Source organism: Protopterus annectens, chromosome 9.part0, assembly GCF_019279795.1.
Source record: "Protopterus annectens isolate FY-2018-M chromosome 9.part0, PAN1.0, whole genome shotgun sequence".
Taxonomy (NCBI): domain Eukaryota; kingdom Metazoa; phylum Chordata; order Ceratodontiformes; family Protopteridae; genus Protopterus; species Protopterus annectens.
The window spans coordinates 392333532-392354442 of NC_056743.1; the positions used below are offsets into that span (position 1 = coordinate 392333532).

The 20911-nt window shown below is 37.3% G+C and overlaps 1 protein-coding gene across 2 annotated transcripts in view; it reads right to left on the reverse strand.

The window, feature by feature from the left end:
• The window catches only part of PDGFD (platelet derived growth factor D), a 1391507-nt gene that overhangs the window by 555313 nt on the left and 815283 nt on the right, over positions 1 to 20911 (reverse strand). For both annotated transcript variants that reach the window (XM_044082930.1, XM_044082931.1), the window contains one exon: positions 16323 to 16503. In XM_044082930.1, coding sequence (XP_043938865.1) covers positions 16323 to 16503 — 181 coding nt within the window. The remainder of the gene's footprint in view (positions 1 to 16322; positions 16504 to 20911) is intronic.

Here is a 20911-nt window from a genome sequence, read left to right on the forward strand (position 1 = left end):
ATTTAAACTAAAAATCAATCACATGTCAATTACCAGGGCTTTTGACTTAAAAACACAGTATCTAAAAATAACAAAATAATAAAACATTTCTTAAAACTATCATATATTATTGCATATTGAAAACTTGATAAACTCTACCACATAAAACACACTATACAAATAATGTACAAAACTCTATAACATACTTGATACCACAAGCCATACCCCCCCTATTATAAATGAAAACAGAATAGAGCTTGAGCAACTCCATAAAAAAAAATCCCCAAGACGAGCTCGATCTGAATCCAGTTGTGCATTAACCAACATACGTACGTAACTTCAAAAAACTGCTAAGAATTACTCTATCATTAAGACCAAGTGGGCTAGTGGCATTGAGCTTAATTTGCCACCACAATTCCCTAAAATTGAGAAATTCCTCCCATTTATTTGAATCGGCAGGTTAGTGTTCTGTTCAGTTCATTGCTGAATCTGCAAGTCACAAGGGGAGTGTGTGTGTGTGTGTGTGTGTGTGTGTGTGTGTGTGTGTGTGTGGTGGTTAGTTTTACTCTGGCTCAAACCTTACAGTACAAGCAACAGCCTGAGTTCTCTACCCCTACCATCACTTAAGGAATTGGGTCCATAGCTGACATTTGGCTCATACTGTTGGTCTGTTCCTCTTAAAATTTGTGATTTTCTGGTAAATCAGTGAGGACTGAATTCATTTAATAATGTCAAGCATTTAAGTTTCAGTCTTTCAGGAAATGCATGGTAACATAAAACATTTTATTCTAGCAAATTTCTAAGATTATAAAAGCAATGTTTAAAATGCATGCTTGGTTTTAGGCCTTTGCCTCCACCCACCCCCCAATAAATGTTGGCTTTTTCCAGATTTCATGTGCTGCAAAGTTGAGAGATATGGTAGAGCGTCAAGTGCATTTTACAAGGAGCAGAGAGCTTCAGGGGAAAGGTTTAGTGCTGCTTATGCCAAGTTTGTTTGCAACTTGCAACAATTGCTTAGCAAATGATATCACTACTCTGCTAAAATGCTTAAAAACATTCTTAGTAGCACAACAGGTAGTATACTTGATTTTGATGCAGAAGGCTGTGGGTTCTATTCCCTCAGTATGTAGATGGATTGCTGCTACTGTACTGTGTTGTACTTTAAAGGGGGTGGATGGTGGATGCTACAGTTCTAAGTATATAATCCTCTGCAGGAGATACAGTACCTAGTAATTATGAACCTGTTATCAGTTTGCCATCCATTCCCTATTACAATATTACCAGCTTATCATTTTTTAATGTAACACAGTCAGTTTATTCTTCAAGGGCAACAGGCTCTTTATATTTCATTGTTTCATCTACAAATAAAGTTGTTTGCAAGCAGCAACCTCTTCATTAGTTACTGTTAAAGTGCTGTGTTTTTACACTCAAAATGTTAGTTACTGTTGGAACTAGTGTTTAGAATTGAGAGATTCATACAGTTATCTTTATTAAATTAGATACTTTGCATATATACATATGTGGCATGTGTTTTGCTGACAATTTGATATCCTCCTGCTTTGGAAAGGTATTTATGAGTAAATTTGCTGGGATCGGGCCCTCGTCTTATAAAAAATATTTACCACATCCCAATAAGGGTGAGAATCACTGGTTTAGTATACCTGGTTAACAAATGTGTATTATTAACTGAAAAAAAGGTAAGAGGACAAATGCTCTGGAGAAGGATTACTATAGTCACAAGTAACAGCTGGACAGTGACATGTAAGGAATAAAGTTAATAGAGGACACTAAAAAACATGAATAAAATGCACAGAGTGGAGAGATAGATGAAGAAGAGGAGAAGAACTGTGTGAAGAAATATTTAGAAAAGTATGTGCAGAACCGGGAATTGAAAGAAAATGATGCAAGGGATAAATAAGAAGAAATGCGGGCACAAGAAGAAAAGACAAGATAGAATGAGCTGAAGGACTTCAGAAACCTAAGAAGTATTAAGAATGAATAACAAATATTTTAATAAGTCAAAGGTGCCTGGGTCTCAGACTTAGTGGTATTACAGACTGGAAATCTCAGCATTGATCCTGATATACAGGGCGAAGGCTATCCATAAAGCCATCTGAAAAGATCTTCCTACTAATTATAAATTAGGCTGTTTTCTTTTACTCATTGCTGTATCATCTTTTCCTGGTCATCAGATCATACCAACATATACTGCTGACACACATTATTCTGGGTTCTATGACATGCGATATAACACTGCACCAGAGTGTCTGATGTCACATTTCTTCTTGTCATCTTTCAAGATGCAAATCACATTCTGTACAAATCTAACGAATTTAGAATAATTACTCTCTCTTTCTCTCTCTCTCTCTTGTGAATCACAGCTGACTCCTGGAGTGACCCTAAGGACATCCATTGCTACTTACAACTCTTTCAAGGCAAAGACAAGAAAAAGACGTAAGTTGCAGGTCACACCAATGGACAATTTAGAGTCCTTGCATATAGCTCTCAAACAATCATGGACAAATCCAGAAATAATCAGGGACAATCAGGGGACACTGTTAAAATATTAGCACTATTAATTTGAGATATTGACAAAATAAGAGAATGTGTGTTAATAAACATTTTCTGAACTAAAAGAGGTCTATAATTCTAATTGTTATTATTATTTATGAAGCATAATTCACCACCCTTTCTCCAAAATCCACCAGTTTAAAGAGGGATTGAGAGGGACAGTTCTAAAATTTCAGTCAAAATCAGGGACATCTCTGAAAATCAGGGGCAGTTCAGACGTTTGCCCAATACAACTATTGTATGTTTTTTAGAATGTGGGAGGAAAGAGGAGCACATGTACAAAAGCCCATGTGAACATTGGTAGGGGGAATGCAGACTGTGCTCAAAGGGCACTCCCTTAAAGAACTGATCTGGAGAACCCCTTTCTTTGATGCAGCAACATTATCCAACAATGCAGCAAAATATTTTTTTTTTTTTGGTTAATTATGTTTTCAGTTCAGGATGACCAGACCTTATCATGTTCTTCATGAAAGCAAAAAAATATAACATGCAAACCTTTGGTAAACTGACGATGTTCAGAGCTGTAAAATAACTTCTGACTGTTCTTATTAGGGCATGATCAGTTTAAAACCATACCACAGTTGCTGAGTAACGTCTGTGATTATGAATGCATCTCTGGTTGCATGGAGCTTGTGATCCTGACTGTGACATGGACAGTCTTGGTTCCCATAGCAGCTCTGAGTAGATGCCTGCAATGAATATAAATGACTAGATGACTTTGAAACCTCTTATTACAGTTAGAATGATTAAATAATCATCTGTGACAGCAGTGCCCCCTGCTGGAGAACATATGGTTGTCCCCCAGGTACACATTTGGCTGATTCTGAGTGAACACATTATCACACTGTGAGGCAGTATGTAGAGCATACCTCCGAGGTCTCAGTGGGATTTTTATATGGTAGACAAGGAGGACCAGCCTGGATAGCAGAAGAAATTATTTAAACATGGAAACACTGTTCGCAAATTATGTTTGCAAACTATTTGTACCTAGTTTTTGCAGACCCTTACACTTTATTGTGCGACTGATGAAAGGCTAATTCCTGAGTGGAGAGAAGGGACTCCAATGGGGGTGATCAGCAGTGCAGTGCTGCAGAGAATTGGATGAGTGACTGGATTAATAGAGCATTAGTGGGACTAGACTATCGAGCTGGTAGAGAATTAAAACAAAAAATCCTTGAAGAGGAAATACAGCATGTTTAATATGTAACTTTTCCTTGTCTCAGAATTACTAACTTGTTCAAAAGTTTGACTGCAAAGAAGCGGTATATGTCTTATCATTTTTTGGCCCTTTTTGTCTAAGCTTTCTTCATTAAACATCTGTGATTCTTTCTAACTTAATATGACATACACAGTCAAAGACTATTCCTTGCTGCATATACAAAAGCCCGGTGCTCTCAAAGAGCAGCTCTTGTGTTACTCTTTGCACAGTTGTGAGGAATATACCATTATGAATGTGTGTGTAAGTGTGTGCTTCTCTATGTTTATTTTTGTATTTTTTGTATGTGTGTGTGTGTGTGTGTGTTTGGGGTGTTTGGTATTTTGTGCTGTATAAATGAATGCCAGTGGTATATGGAGGGATGTATGTTTTTCTTTTTGTTTTACTTCCACACCTTCCTAAAGTGAACCATGGGCTAAATTCTGAAAATTACCGAATTCATAGACCTACCATGGTGCCTTGGCATGAAGGTATAGAGTACCTCAGTAGGCTGTTTACACAGCCACATTAGAGGATAATGAGGCAATACAGGGGAGAGGCTTATGCTAGTTAGCCATCTTCTCTCACACTATGAGAATTCTTTTATGCAGCCAAGACATTCAGAGAATTGCTCCATCACAGAAATTAACATGGCTGCTCATGCTAATGAATACAGCCAGGAACTGTGTTCATCCATTGTGGTACAGGTAATTACTGGGGAGTTTAGTGGACAAGAGATGTTTGGGTATGTGTGTATGTGTGTGTGTGTGTGTGTGTGTGTGTGTGTGTGTGTGTGTGTGTGTGTGTGTGTGTGTGCTTGTGCATGCGCGCGTGTGTGTGTGTGTGTGTGTGTGTGTGTGTGTGTGTGTGTGTGCATGTGTGTGCGTGTGTGTGTGTGTGTGTGTGTGTGTGTGTGCGTGTGTGTGTGTGTGTGTGTGTGTGTGCGTGTGTGTGCGTGTGTGTGTGTGTGTGTGTGTGTGTGTGTGTGTGCACACTGGGAGGCTGTAATAGCTCTGCACTCCCCTAGAATAATGAGCAAATCCTGAAACACTGCATTAGTGGAACACTAGCCACCAGGGATGGCTATTTCAGATCGTGCACTAAAGGCACTAAAATGTGGGTCATGGGGGGGACTTGCCACTAGCATTACTGTTTTAGATTCTGCCTTAGCACCACTTAAACATGGTTGGGGATCACTTACCACCAGGTATTATTCTTTACTACTATGCCTTAACAGTACTTAAATGTGGTTCAGGGGAACACTAGACACCAGGGATTACTCTTTACTTCTGTGCCTTAACAAGACTTTATTGTGGGTCAGGAGAACACCAAACACCAGGAGTTGCTTTTTATTACCAAGCCTTAACATCACTGAGGAACACTAGATACCACACATTACTCTTTACTACCATGTCCTAATGTCACTTAAACATAATGTGGGTCAAGTGGAGCACTAAACATTAGGGATGCTCAGCATATTGTGCCTGCAAGGCACCAGAGATACTACAAATAGCATGCTTTAAAGGAACTAATACAGTTAATCCTTGCACAATTATACCCTTTACAGAGGATATTAATCCTCTGCACCACTACTTAACACCACATCTAGTTAAGAAATAAAAACAAAAAAAAATAAATGAAGTAGTTGGGGAAAGGGATTTGAACACTGCATCCTTGACAAAGGAAACAGCAGCAGTAACCCAATACTCTAACCAATAAGTTAGTGTAGCATTTTTTAATGATATATTAATGATATCAAGCATCAGGACTGCAACAGTTTGTGAATTACAAGGGAGAGGGGCAGGCTCCTAAGAATGGGGCTATATTATATGTTCGAAGTTTGAAAACTTTGAATGTTAAATAATAGAATTTAAATGTTCGAAGTTTCAAATATCAAACATATAATGATACAAAAAAAAAAAAAAACAAACAAATGGAACTTACCAGACTAGTCTAGGCAGGGGGCAAGCCGTTCAGCACCCCCACACCCCGTGCTCTTTAAATATACCAACTCTGACACCGCACTATAGTGCAGTAAAGGGAAGATTTCCCTGCCTACAGCCATTAGTTTTTGGTTTGGGTTTATAACTTAGAACATTTCAATTCAATATTTTAATATTCTAAGTTATAAAACTTCAAACATAGGATATAGACCCCCTAAGAATACCTCTCAACTTTGAAGTGCAAGAAATCTTTTGATAGTTGAGTGGCATGCCTATAAGAGACAAAAGCACATGGAACTTCAGGACAAATTTGGGTGGAACACTAAATGATATAAGGGCAAATTTCTGAAATGTCTCTCACAGTCATTTAGAAAGTTAATAGGGCAACAGGTCTTGCATCAAGGTGCAGTTTTTGCACAATAAAAATATGAAACTCTATTGTCTGGCATTAGTGACTGTAATAATCTGTGATTTATTTGGGTAGGGCAAACATAACGGGAGACACCAGGGATGTTCTGACAACTGCTAGAAAAGTATGGGGAAATGGTGTGTGTGTGTGTGTGTGTGTGTGTGTGTGTGTGTGTGTGTGTGCGTGTGTGTGTGTACACGCACGCGCGAGTGTGTGTGTGTGTATGTATGTATGTGTGTGCGCACGTGTGGTGGGTGTGTGTGTGTGTGTGTGTGTGTGTGTGTGTGTGTGTGTGTGTGTGTGTGTTTGATTGTGTGGTGAAGGGAGGGATGCTACTGTGATACACGGGCTGCCAATGTTAACTACTGCAGGAAAGTGCTGATCTGACACTCGTTGTAGTTGACAAGTTATTTACACGCAAGTTACCTAAAAATGAGGTCTTTCATCATTGTGGCTGTGTCTCTGAAATGGAAAATACTGCATCTCAGACACAGGTCCTTCTTACCTCAGCTATTAACATGAGTGCTGCGGTGTTTTCTTCATCCTCAGGCATGTTTTTCAGAAAACCATGAATCAAGGTGGACCATCAGGAACAAGTTATACAGCTCAGTGTTATGACAGTAGAAAGTTAGGACAGCATATGCATTTCTATGGCTAAAAAAAGTTTGCACAGATAGTGTGCCTTGCAATGGGGGTCAGTATTTCAAAACTACTACTGCAAAACAGACATGCAGTAAGGACCATCTTCCAGATATGGCTTATATTATTAAGTTTTATGCCTCTATGAACATTTTTTTAGCAGAATAATGCAAATTAATGTAAATGACAACAAATTCTACAATATGCATCCAGAAAAGTATTACTGTCAAACTGAAGTTAGTGTAGTCACATATATGTTTTCCTAAAATCATGCAAACCTTGGCTCTGGGTGATTGACACTACTGAAGTGACTCCCCAATCCCATGACCCCATGTGCAAAAATGGGAAAAGAGGGTTGTGGATGGCTAGATGGATGGATGGACAGATACAGTCAACTAGTTAAACAGTTTTAATTTAACATATTGATAAGCTTTTTAGGTAAGTTAACGAAGTTTTGTGAAACTTCATATATTTATTTTTTTCAAGCTGCTTTAACTGTCTTTACCATGTATGCACCACTAAGTTTTATATTTACTTTTGAAACTGCATTATCTTAAGTAACCAGTAACAGTGTCTTTGTAAATAATGAACATACCAAAGAAATGTCTAATAGATAAAGAAACAACGTAATAATGAAATCTGGGCTACTGAACTAAAAGCCAGGATACTTAGAACAGATTCCCTTGTACATAACTGAATATTATTCCTTGTGTGCTCATTTCGATTACAGGAACACCTGGAAGGCATTGACATTCTACTGTCTTTCATCTCAGATATGCTCGATTCCTTATTACCGCAATTTTTAACATAGCAATTTGTTGTTTACATTTTACTAAAACATATACATATGTGCATTTTTCCAACTATTATCTTCTTGCTTTCAATTAAAAGGACTAACAAACTGTTTAGTTGAATCTACTAAACTCTCATCTGGTATGTTATATGTGTTTGCTTAATAAAGCTCACAGTCTGTTTTTCTTTAATTCTGACATCTTTAATTCTAACATATATGTAAAAGTCATCTTTCATTTTTTTTAAATAAAAAAGAACGTTGGGGAAATATGCAAATGTAAGGTTTTGCTATCACTTGTGATTACATCTATAGTATTCAGATGTGATTTAGTTACTTGGAATTTCCTGGTTGGTAAAAAGAATTTGCAGTGTTTAAATGAAATCAGATCTTAGAACTTAATGTTTGCACCAGTAACAAGGTCAGGAAGAGGAATGCTTAAAGCGTAGATTGCATTCCTGTTCTGCTTTAGCACGCCAGCTTCAATTTACAGTCCAGGAAGGACCTTTATTGTTACATTTAGTACTTCAACTCAGTGTTTTAAAAACAGATCATACAAAAACAATAAATTTCTTAGCAACACACAGTACTATTCAGGATGTACAATAGCTTCTCATGATTCTAAACAAAAGTTAATGCTCAAACTCAGAAATGGCATTTTGCGCTGCAGGATACAAAGCACATTACACAAAAAAACATTGATTTTCTTAGAAAAGGAAACATTGTGTGGTTTGGAACCTCCTAGCACTAATGCAAAGTTGCAGCTGAATGAATTACAGACAGAAAAAGAAATGTGTATCTTGCAATCCCATTAGCCTACTGGTGTTTAAAGATTGCACAAATGTTTCCCTTTTGGTGGGATTCTCCCTTCTTTGAATTAGTAGGATTGTGGAGTTTGGTATAGATAAGTGTGGAGGTATGGGCAGCCTGGCCCCCACATCGGGGGGAAGTGGGTGAAGAAGGGCCCCCCCCCCCAAAAAAAAAACACTTTAAAAATGTTTTCAGCAAGTTTTTTTTTTTCTCAGCGGATGCCGGGTCAACCAATCCCCGGTTCATTCCACTATCCTCGCGTAGGTAATGCTATGCTAAAACAACAGCAACAGTTAGAGTTAAACTGGATATAAACAGTAAGAACCAAACGTCAAAGGAATGAGCATCACAGAAAAAATATTGATCTCTTTCATTCTTTATTACCAGAAATTCAACAGAGTAATGAACGGCAATGTAAAACCAAATATTAAGTTTATTAATACAAAAGTAATTTGGTTTTAAAAGACCAATCACACATACCTCTCAGCCTTCGAGCAATAAAAATCATAGGACTGGACTTTGCAAAATCATAACAAAGGGTCAGAAAAAGGATCACTTTTTTATTTTTCAGAATATGCATTTTTATATACTAGCCCCTATATAGTTACTGGTACTGAATCTTTGTATAAGCTTAGTATATGCAATTAATAAAGTGTGTCTGACTATTCTGAGGAACATTATAACTCTAGGAGGAGCAAAGCTAAATCTGAGGGCCAAAATCATGCCATTATGCCTAAATCATAGCAGTTGAGAGATATGCAATCAGAAACGGTTGTTTGCAAATCATTTTACTGCTCTTAAAATTAAAACACTTTTAATACTTAAAGTATCATTTTAACCAGATGGAAATATTTCTCCTATTGTCAGTTGCTAGTATAATTCTTTAGATTGCAATACATTCTTGAAATTTCCTGCCCTAAAATCTAGAAACATTTTGTTCAATCACTAAAAAAGTAAAGTTCTTAAAATTGTTACAATATAAACCATGCTTTGCTGCATTCTTCCCCCAATTCTTTTGTTTAATATGATTTTGCTATTAAACAGCAGAACATGGGAAATACACTATGTATCAGTAGTGTGCAATGCACCCCAAGTAAGTGTTATGTCACCTGTGGACATCACTGAACTATAACACTTCTGAGATATATTTGGGGTTTCGCTTCATTATCTCACATGCTATGCATGGATTTCTTACATAATCTCAAGCAGAAATCCCTTGAACATCACTAGCTCTCAGAAAAAGAAAGTCAAACAGCATTATGCCGACTGCTTTTCTCTTTAGGAAATCATTGCCAGTGTGATTTATAATTTTGTGTCAGCAACAATTCACTTTCTAGGAAAATTTATTCTGTCCTCAAGAGAGAGAAACCTTGGAGTTAGTATACATAGGTTGGGGGGGGGGGGGTTACAGGCGTTTTCTCCCAGGAAAAAAAAGAAAAAGAAAAAGGGAGTTTTACATCATTTGATTTTGGGCAAACTTTTGCATTCTTTTGAAATGTCGACTTTCAGGAAGTTGGCATTTCATAGTAAAACCGCTATGCACACTGATATTTTCTTGTCTATTCTTGCTCATGTGTGCTGATCCTAACTCTTCCCCTGTCCGTAACTCCAGCTTATACATTAGTATACTAAATACCCTTTCCCCTAACAGCACCACTATACGGACAAATTGTGTCTGTAAGTTAGCAGTTCTTTCTTTCTTTCTTGTTTTTTTTTGTTTAACTGATTGAAAAGGATACTGTTTTCAGGTAACTGTTATTGAAGAAGCAGTTTGACAACAAGTACGGCAGATGAAAACTTTCAAAGAATCATGAAAAAGTCTTACCCATGAAAAATCTTTTTTTTCAGTGATTGTGGATATTTTTTAGGGAGGTTATGCTCCCATTCATTTGTAATTGAGGAACTGGTTTAAAACATATGCTGTCCTATTCATTAATGGAGGGATGATGCTGTAGAACTGTACCCAAAATGCCACTTTACAACCAGTTTTACAAAATCTCACTTTGGGCATGATATCATCCTTCCTAAAAGTAGAGTTGAGGATGTGGATCTGTAGAATGATTGTGTTTAAAATCTTGGAAACGATATTAACTTTCACATCCAAATAGTCTTAAATTAACATGATAAACATTGTTTCAATCAATGAACTTTCGCTTGTTTTGTTGCCATTGTGCAATGCTGTTTTATACTATTTCTAGCCCACTTTCACATGTCAGTGGACTAAGTAATGTTCATTCACATGTACTACTACTACTGAATCAACATCCCATCCCCAGTAGATTGACCCTCCTCCTTTGACAATTTCTTCATGTTTAGAGTTTCACAAATTTATTTATTAGACACTAAGTGATTTTTGAAATAACTGTGTTTAACCTAATCCCTATGCTTATTCTAATAGAGCCAGCTCACAGTCCCATGTCTTAATATCCTAAGAATAAAACATAGAGATAACTGGGGAAGAGTTAAGCAGATCCTCCTTGCATATTTTGTTTTCGTGTATATCCAGGTTTTCATTAAAGAGTGGCTAGACGTCTGCATGAGTATAATCACTATAAATCACAATACATACCTCTGTCAATGAAACCCTTTCTTGATTGTTTTCTTTGGAAAACTCCCTTCATGGGTCTGACCTGCTCTGTTTACCATCGCTATGCTTGGGCTTAATCCGCTTCCCTACCCTACCTCCATTCCCAACAGCACCATATATTCTAGACTTATGTTCTATCCATCTAGACCACTCCTTCCAGCCACTCCATACTTCCTCTAAAACCTACTTATCACCTCTCACTAACTCTTCACACAGGAACTCCTCTTAAACACTTACCCCGAAACTCTTAAACATACTCTTACCGCAATCCCCTCCCCTCCCCTCCTGATTTTACCATATCAATCAACAAGTTACATGTTCAGCTCACTACAGCTCTGCTGTATATTCTCTCTATCTCTACCTTCTATCATCAAACCGTTACAAACAGTTACACTGCCCCTACACTTCTCTACACACAAACTGACCTCTCAACCATTCAAACATTCCTCATTGCCCCTGCACTATTTAACCTCAAAGACACCCACCTGCACAAAATAAAATTATATCAACAGCCCACACTATCACCCAAAACAAAGCCAAAACACTATTTAACCAACCTCAGTTATTCACTACTTAAACTTGACTATAATAAATCTACTATTCTCAGGTGATACACATCCCAACTCAGGACCAAACACTAGTTCCTCTCTTCCCACCCGTCCCTCACCCCAACCCCTCTCCTTCACACTTCCCTCTTCTCAGACTTACTCCTTATCATCTATACTATATTATTTCTCAACATTCAAAGTATCCTAAATAAAGTTACTAAACTATACTCATGGATGTCACTCCACACCCCAACATTCTCATCCTCTCTGAAACCTGGCTTAAACTTCACATCTCTAGCAGTGAAATCTTACCCACTGGCTACAATATCATCTACCAGCATAGAGTTAAGAAAAAAAGAGGGAGGTGTAACTATCTTGTACTCTAAAAAACTCGCCCTCTACCCTCTATCAATCACACCCCCCCCCAATCTCCACCCTGCAGAAGTCCTGTTACTATACTGCAAATTAAATAATTATAAAAAGATAGCCATTGCTACCATATGTAATACTCCAGAAAATAATATCTCTATCCCTGAATTCTTTTTTTTCTGGATCACACAAACTATCTCCTATGAAACTATCATATTAGGGAATGTTAACATTGATTGGAATTCTCTAACCTCTAACTCTCCAGACACCTGCATTAACCACTATGGCTTCTCCCAGCTAATCACATTTCCCACTCATCTGAATAAAAATACTAATGCCAGCTCTACACTTGACTAGATCCTCCTCCAACCCTATCCTCTACCATAACCCCTCTACCCTGCCTGATACCCCAAGAGACCACCTTCTAACCTTTATACGAAGGCACTCCCCCAAGTTGTACAAATCCCATCAAAACAAAGAAAGTTGCAAACCTTTAAACTTCAACCCAGACACCTTTAACAATATACTATCCTCTATCAACTGGTCCTTCCTCCATGACTTCCCCCTTGAAGATGCTGTTCTCAACTTTAACAGCATCTTCCTAAACACTCTCATCTCCCTATCCCCCATTAGGAAAAGTAGAATAAAATCTAACTATGCTCCTTGGATAACTGAACACACTCACTCCCTAATGAATAAAAGTGATAATGCCTGGAAAAACTGCATAAAGAGCAAAACCCTCTCCAATCTATAATGCTACAAAGAAATCTGCATTTTAACCAAAATCAAGTTAGCCTTGACAAAAGAAATTTCTACCTAAAGCCACAAAACAACCCCCATTCCACCCCCAAAAAATTCTGGAATACAATCAATAATCTTCTACATCCAGGTAAGCCCTCTGCGCCTACTCCCTCCCCCAATATTTCTGACTTAGACACTACTACTCTTCCTAACTTCTTCTTCATAGATTCCATTCAGAAGTTAACTAAAAAAAGACACAACTACCTATCCAACAACTACCCACTCTCTGTCCACTAACATACCTTCCTTCTCTCTTAAGACTATCTGCACTGCTTATATTAAATCACTTCTCAGTAAACTCAAATCAGGCTCCCCCTTTGCTGATAACGTACGTCCTCTTTTTCCTTAATCTAGCTGCAAAATCCATTGCATATCCCATCTCCATTTTAATAAATAGATTTATCCAAGAAGCCATAGTTCCTGATATCTGGAAGAAATTTTATGCAATAGCTTTACACAAAGGAGTTAAATCCACTGACCCTTCTAATTTCTGGCCTATAGCCATACTCTCTCTCCCCTATCAAAAATTCTACAAAAGTGCATTCATAGCTCTTAGATCATCTCTTGGAAGAAAATCTCCTAACCCTAACATGGCTTTCACCCTAACCACAGTACTTCCACAGCACTATTATCTTTCACACAGACTATCCCTAGATTTCAGGACAACAATAAGTTAGTCCCCTGTCTGTTCCTTAACTTCTCTAAGGCCTTTGATACTGTTTCTCGCAAATTACTTCTGTCTAAGTAATCTAGCCTTTATCTCTCCAACTCAGCTCTTCCCTGGTTCACTAGCTACCTCTCCAACAGATTTCAGCCTGTAAAGTGGCACTCAGCATTCTCCCCTTTCCTTCCAGTCCAAAACGGGGTTCCCCAAGGCTGCATTTAAGGACCCCTTCTCTTTAATAATTTACCAACTATCTCTACACTTCCTGTCCTCCTTCTTCTCTAATAAAATATTCTGATTATTTCACAATAATTTCCTCTTCTGTAACCTCCCCCACCTCCTCACCCTTACCCAAGAATCTCTCCACTCAGTTAAAAAATGGCTAACAATCAACCATCTCAACCTTAACCCTAAGAAAACAAAACTCCTCCTCTTCCTCTCTAAAAACTCTTCAACACCTCAAATCTACCTTCACTGTCTCCTCCCTCAACAACACTACTATCATGGTAGAACCCTACACTAAACTATTGCGGGTCATAATCAACGACCAACTAAAATTCAATCTATACATTGAACAGTCTATTAAAAAACACACATACATCTTGGCCTGTTCTATAGAGACAAAAAATTCCTCACTAATAAATCTAACCTCTCTCCTGCACGGGTCTATCTACTACCCTGTCTATTATATCTATTTATATATACATTATACCAACATACAGCCTAATCTTTCAACAAAACTAGAACTCACATGTAATAAAATAGCTAGATTTGCAGCTAATCAACCCTTCCACTCACACCACTGCCTATCTTTAAAAAAAATACAGTGGCTAGAATGTTGCCAACAACTCCTTCTGCCCCAGCTATATTTGACCCACTCCATTCTAAACAAACCCAACTTCCGTCCCGCTCTTTCTACCCTCATATCTCTCTATAGTCCAAATCGTACTCTCTCTATTTCTGACCAACACCTTAAAAATTATAAGCCCAGTAAAAACATTGGTAAACTTCTCTATAATTACTCTGTTACCAAAGTATGGAATAAATTGCCCCTACACATAAGAATGATCCCTAATACAAACTGTTTCAAAAACACTTTAAAAGACCACCTATTAAACTCATGGACCCGCCCTTGCCATGACCCTACTTAATCTTCCTCTCCACTCTACCATTACTAACGCCTCCTTTACTACTTTTCTCTTTTCCTCCCCTCTATGATATCTAATATTTGATCACAAAATTACTCAGTCCTACAGGCTCTTTGATCTAAAGTGATGTTACACTTTATCCCAAATTTACTTCATACCTATACATAAGTAACCATCTGAACAACTGTACTGTAAATGTGAATTGAGTATTACCTGTGTTGATTCCTATATCACCTTATCTCTTCTTTCATATAATATTATGTAACTACATAATTATTCATAACAATTTGTGTTTGTGTGTAGGTATAGTATGTAATTGTATGTTGTGATCCAAATACTAAATTTCCTATGTGATTTTATATCAATTATTGTATCTTTTGGGCTTTTCGCTTCAGGTCTCTGCTGAAAAAGGGCAACTACCCAGCCGGACTAACCCAGTCAACAAATGTCAAATAAAATATTAAATAAAGTTAATGCAAGCCATGAGTAGTACACCCATAAAATGTTTTTTTTAACAATAGAAACACATTTTACCTTTGGGCAGAAAAAAATACATTTTTCATCAATATGTACTGTCAGTACATTTTTCCAAAATCTGAATTATTTTAAGTGTAACGTATTAAAAATGTCATATCATAAATGCAGCTCTCAACTTTACTCTAGGATGTGCATTTTGCTGATGTTACTAAACATACAAGGAGAAAGTCATCAGTCTTCAGTGTCAGACTTCTCAAATCCTCTTGCTGCATGGCAAACTCTACTCAATACAAATATTTTTTATTTTATTGCAAGTAAATATCTCATACTTTTTATTTTATTGCAAGTCAATGTCCCAAATATTCTTGTAAAGATGGTTTAAAATAAGAAATAAACATTACCAGTATAATTTAAACATACTCACAAATGATTTAAAGCTTAACAATTATAGTCCCCATCAGCACAGTGGTGTTGAGGAATAAAGCCCTAACTCCAAACCATGCAATCCAGGTTCAATTACAAGCTTGGGCACCTGAAACCCTGACAGGGAAGGATGGACATTCTGTCCCAGCGTGAGAGCATTTGGCTAGGCACTCCCTGAAGGAAGGTGTGGTCCTTAAAGGGGAGTAACCCTCAGAGAGAATAGAGGAATGCAGAGGGAGATGGAGGAAAAAAAACTAGGGTAAGCGATTAAATAAAACATTTACCAACAGAAGCAGCCGCCACCATAACCACTCCCCCCAAGATGCCCTTAATATCCAAGACGACTCAAGCCTGACAGAAGAATGTTTTGGGGAGGGGTGAGCTGGTAGACCCAGCAATAGATGGGGGCACAAGATGGCCGGAAAGTATGAAAACAAAAGGTATAAATAAATATTGTCCCTAAATCCAGACTAGGATACCTTAACAAAAAATATATATGTGTTTGTTAATACTACTATCATTACTATTGGTATTACTAGTAGCAGTAGTATTAGTTGAAGTAGCGGTAGTTGCATTATACTAGCCGTACTAGCGGTAGTAGCAGCAGTACCAGAAGATTTGAAAAAAAGTACTAAATACTATTGAAACTGGCTCTATGATTGTTAAACTACTTCTTCTTCTTCACTTCATGATTTGGCCTTAATATTCTCCTGCACTGAGATACCTCTTTCGACGAATACTATCCAAACCAAAGAGTGAAATGGTATCTCTTATTTTTTCTCCACTTATACCAGTGACGCCTGTAAAATATTAATTTCATACAGACTTGAAGAGCAAGATGGCAACAACAGAATGTTAAATGAATTTTAATTTCAGCCAAGCTGAACCGTAACAGCTCTAACTCCATATGTCATTGGTCATTCCAATTTTAGCATTTTTTGCATACAAATAGGTCAATGTTTTACTTACCACAAGAGAATAGTAAGCTTTGAATCCTGGTTTAGCAACAAAGTAGTCATCTGACTGGAATTTAATCTTTATCTGATTAGTTTTTGATGTCAGTTTTGGAGGAACTTCTTTATGTCCACACCATCGCCCTCGAACAACAGTGCTCGTTTCTGAAACATCTTCTACTTCAACAAAATCGTACCTTATGAAAAATAAAATAAGAAGTCAGACAGGATGTAATGCCATGCAAAGCAGCAGCAAAATAACACATTTTGACATTATTAAAGAACTTAGATAGCGATTATGGTAATTTTAATGCAGTATTCTCAGATGATAATTTTTCTCCACTACTAATTAAGAAAGTAGCCAAGTGCTTTATGTTGAGGTGTTGCAGTGAACTGGAGAACTTATTGCATATAATATTTACCATTCTGTACTGAGAAAAAAATTCATCCATTTTCTTGTGCTGATATCAGCAGTGGTCTGTGTACTATGAGTCAGACAAACATAAATATTTTCTGATGAGGATAGTACTTCCAGTCAATGTGTTCAGTGCCTAATGCTTATTTGAGATATTTTAAATACTTACTAAAATACCATATGCAATTTCATCCCAATTTAAAAAATCCTTTTGGAGCATAATTTATCTCAAAAACTATCATCAGAAAAATAAGGCAGGCAGTGGAGATAATAAACCAAGTATGTTGTGAATGCTATGTACTTTTGATTATCTTTTAATGTTTCAGTCATGGTTAAACTGACTAGATTATGATTTGATAGCCTGAAAATTTTAAACTACATCCCTTGTTTTGGTCCATAAAATGAAACTTTTCATTAAATAGTATTTATTTTCTCATGCTCGATACATATCTGTCTGTCAACAAACTCTTTATGTAAAAACAATGACTGTGAACTGGTGTAAGTTCATTAAAGTAATGTTGGTCATCACATTTTTAAAACTCTCTTTTTTTTTTTTTTTTTTTTAATCTTTCAGAATCTGATGATCATTAGCCCTCCCTTCTGCTCATGATCTGGTCCATTTTGTCATCCTGGAGGTGAGAGTTCTATGACCCACTTGTTAGTAACAGCAGTAAGAGCAGTAATGTCATCCTTTTAATGAACCAGTCTCTCATAAGATCAGTAAGAGCAGTGATGTCATCTTTTTGGTGAATCAGTCCCACTTAAGAGCAGTAAGCACAATGATGTCATCCTTTTGGTGAATCAGTCTCCCTTCAGAATGGTATGAGTAGGGATGTCATCTTTTTGGTGAATCAGTTCCCCTTAAGAGCAGTGATGTATGGCATCCTTTTTGTGAATCAGTCACCTTTAAGAGCAAATCCACCAAAACGAAACACTGTAGTCAGTAAGATGAAGAACCAAATGAAGGGTGTCTTTAAAATGAATATTTATTAATAATAAAACCACCACAAATTTTACAAAAAAACACGACTGGGCGCTTTCATCCCCTATCAGGGACATCATCAGAAAAGGGGATGAAAGCGCTCAGCCATGGTTTGTTTTGTAAAATTTATGGTGGTTTTATTGTGAACAAATATTCGTTTTAAAGACAGCCTTCATTTGGTTCTTCATCCTACTGACTACAGTGTTTTGTTTTGGTGGATTTGATATTTTTTGGATCACTGTTTTTGCATTTTTTTTAGTGGATTAGTCACCCTTAAGAGTAGTAAGCACAGTGATGTCATCCTTTTGGTGATTCAGTCCCCCTTCAGGGCAGTATGAGTGGTGATGTCATCCTTTTGTTGAATCGCCCCCCTCCCTTCACAAGCCTGTTACATCCCAAGTAGATGCTATGCAATGGAGAATATATGGGATGTATTTTGCACTTTCACAAGAGAAATCATCATAGTAGTTCAGCCTCTTGGACAAGAATAACAAAGTCTGATCCCTGGTGTCCATCAGGATCTCCCCAAGGTGTCTGTACTTCTGGATATGTGCACAATATCACTTTACTGACAAAGAGGTGTACAGGCTGTGACATTGCTCCTCTGGGCTAGTAATCCAGGAGCCTCAATCCTCACCACTGAGACCAGTGAAGGACATTCACCTGGAACAAAACTGGATACACACAGTATTTCCAGATGCATCTCCCTGCGCCAAGCACAATTTCCCCTTAAGAGAACACTGGGAAAAAACTCCCGTTCTGGGGTTGGGCTTCCTCTCTCTCTCTCTCTCTCTCACCAGACCCCAAATAAGACTCTACACTGACCACAGCTGTAGAGTGGAGTCCTCAGCTGAGTGTTAAAAGCCAAGTTCTCCACCACTCTCTCTGTGAAACCAGTGCTCTGTGTCTCTGTGTGCAAACCCCGCCCATGCACACACTCACCCAACCACACACACACACACACACACACACACACACACACACACACACACACACACACACACACACACATCTGGGAAAGGCTTGTACAGATTAACCAGCTATGCCTCCTCTGTCCAGACAATAAGGTAGATACCACCACCAGAACACTCCAAAGCCAGCTACTCTAAAGCTCTTACAATGGTCCCCAATTATAGTGAGTTAGATTAATACAAATACAAATGATAGTATTTGACCACTGCAGCAAGGCTTTTAGAAGTGGCAACAGTGTCACCAAATAAATATAAGTACTCTCAAAGGTTAAAATATTCTCTAAAAGGCTAGACACAATGAGATGTTTAAATATATTTAATAATAAATAATAAAAGAACATGAAAATACTATCTATTTACAATAGCCACCAGAGTTTCAATCATAGGAAATATTAAAAATATCACAAATGGCTAGATTAACACAGATCCAGAAAAACAGTAGATAACTAATCTCACTATATTTTCCTAAATGATCTAAAGACTTAGTATTCCCTGGTTACTTACTAAAGCAAGGCAAAATGATGTGGCTGAGTGGTTGGTCTTTCTTCTTGTCAGGATTCACAGACAGCTGAGAGCTAAGTGACATCTATCACTAATATCTAAATATCATTTTAGTGCTGGCTGTAGAATAACATCATATTTGGTCATCTGACTCTGGTTCCCACACTACCCCCTTTACTAGAAACTGAACCAGAATCTAGCACATATATGTCATAATACAAATAGAGCTTTGGTAAGATGTGTTACAGCATCTGGAAGCTATAAAATCATTTCAAAAACTTCCACCCTTCCAGGGTAGCAATTTCCCCCTAAGGACAATACAGTAGGATTCCTAGTACTGGTTTTCACAGACATTTTATTTCTGGCTGCAATCAGACCTATGAAAATGACCGAAACCAGGTAATTTAATTTTCAGACTATTTTTTCAAAGCTAGCTGGACTGAGATTAACCTCTTCTCTTCCCATATCCTCTGTTACAATACATTCATTTCAACAGTTACAATGCAGTCTGACATACAGGTGTATTTCTTTTCTGTTTAGCAGGACCCACTGTTGGTACATTTTTAACATAAGCAACTTTACAAATACATTTTCAACACAAGCACCTTTACAAATCAGTTTAATATACAAATGATGTATACTTCTTTATAAATCTCCAGCTAGCTGTGCTGGCAGTACCTCACATCATCACAGAGGTTTTGGCTCATAATTTCTATCTTTCTCTAGTCAGGTCCTCCAGTGCCCAGGGTACTAATTGAATTTATGTTAGCTATTTCATGGTCATGGTTTTATCCCTCTACATGCCAAACTTTCCAGACTTCTGTTATGAAGATTTAGGTTGTCAATGGGATTATCTATATCACAGCAGCAAAAACATGGCAAAAGTATCAACTTCTCGAGTCTAATGCACTTCCCCCACCCCACTGGTCCAACAAATGAATTCAGTGGAGCAACCAAACTATATTTATTTAAGACCATTTATCAAGTAGCAAAAACAAGACAGATCCCCTCTAAATCAATTAACAAAGTAGTCTAAATAATGACTGCCAGACTCTATCTCTTTATACCTGCTTGCATTAGCATGAAAAAATAATAATAACGGATCCACAAAAAATAAAAGTTCATTCATTAAACAGACTGAATGGTATACTAGTGCTTTCTCTATAATCAGACAATTCCATTTAATGTAAGATTTGTTTTTGTTGGTGAGATCTCTTTGCACTAACGCTGTTTATATTACTAATGACAGTTCATCTTTCCTAACTTTGGAGACTGTCATCTGCAGCTCTGGAAGAGTGTTTTTTTCTTTTTGTCAGATTGGGACTTTCTTAGAGTCACAAAGAAGGCAATGAAGGTAGAAGGAATTAAAGCTTCTACCCTGCGCACATAAGGCATCCTATTACAGCTCAGAGCTTTAGTCCTCTGTGCTAATTGCCAGACTTCTTGTAAAACATTGTAGGCAATAATTAAGTATTGCAATCATAGTATTTGTTACTTTTATTTTGTAGTCATTGATCTCAAGTATTTTAAGAGTGTACATCATTCCAGACTGATTTTATGCACCATAAACCCAGTAAGCAATTACATTTTGGATAGTACATTGCAATACTTGAATTATTAAGAAATAGTACTGAAAATATTACTGATCATATTCAATACTGTGAAATAAAATCTATTACATTCCATTACTTATGAGTGTTTCTTTTCTGTTTCCTTTTTTGATTCCTGGAAATCCT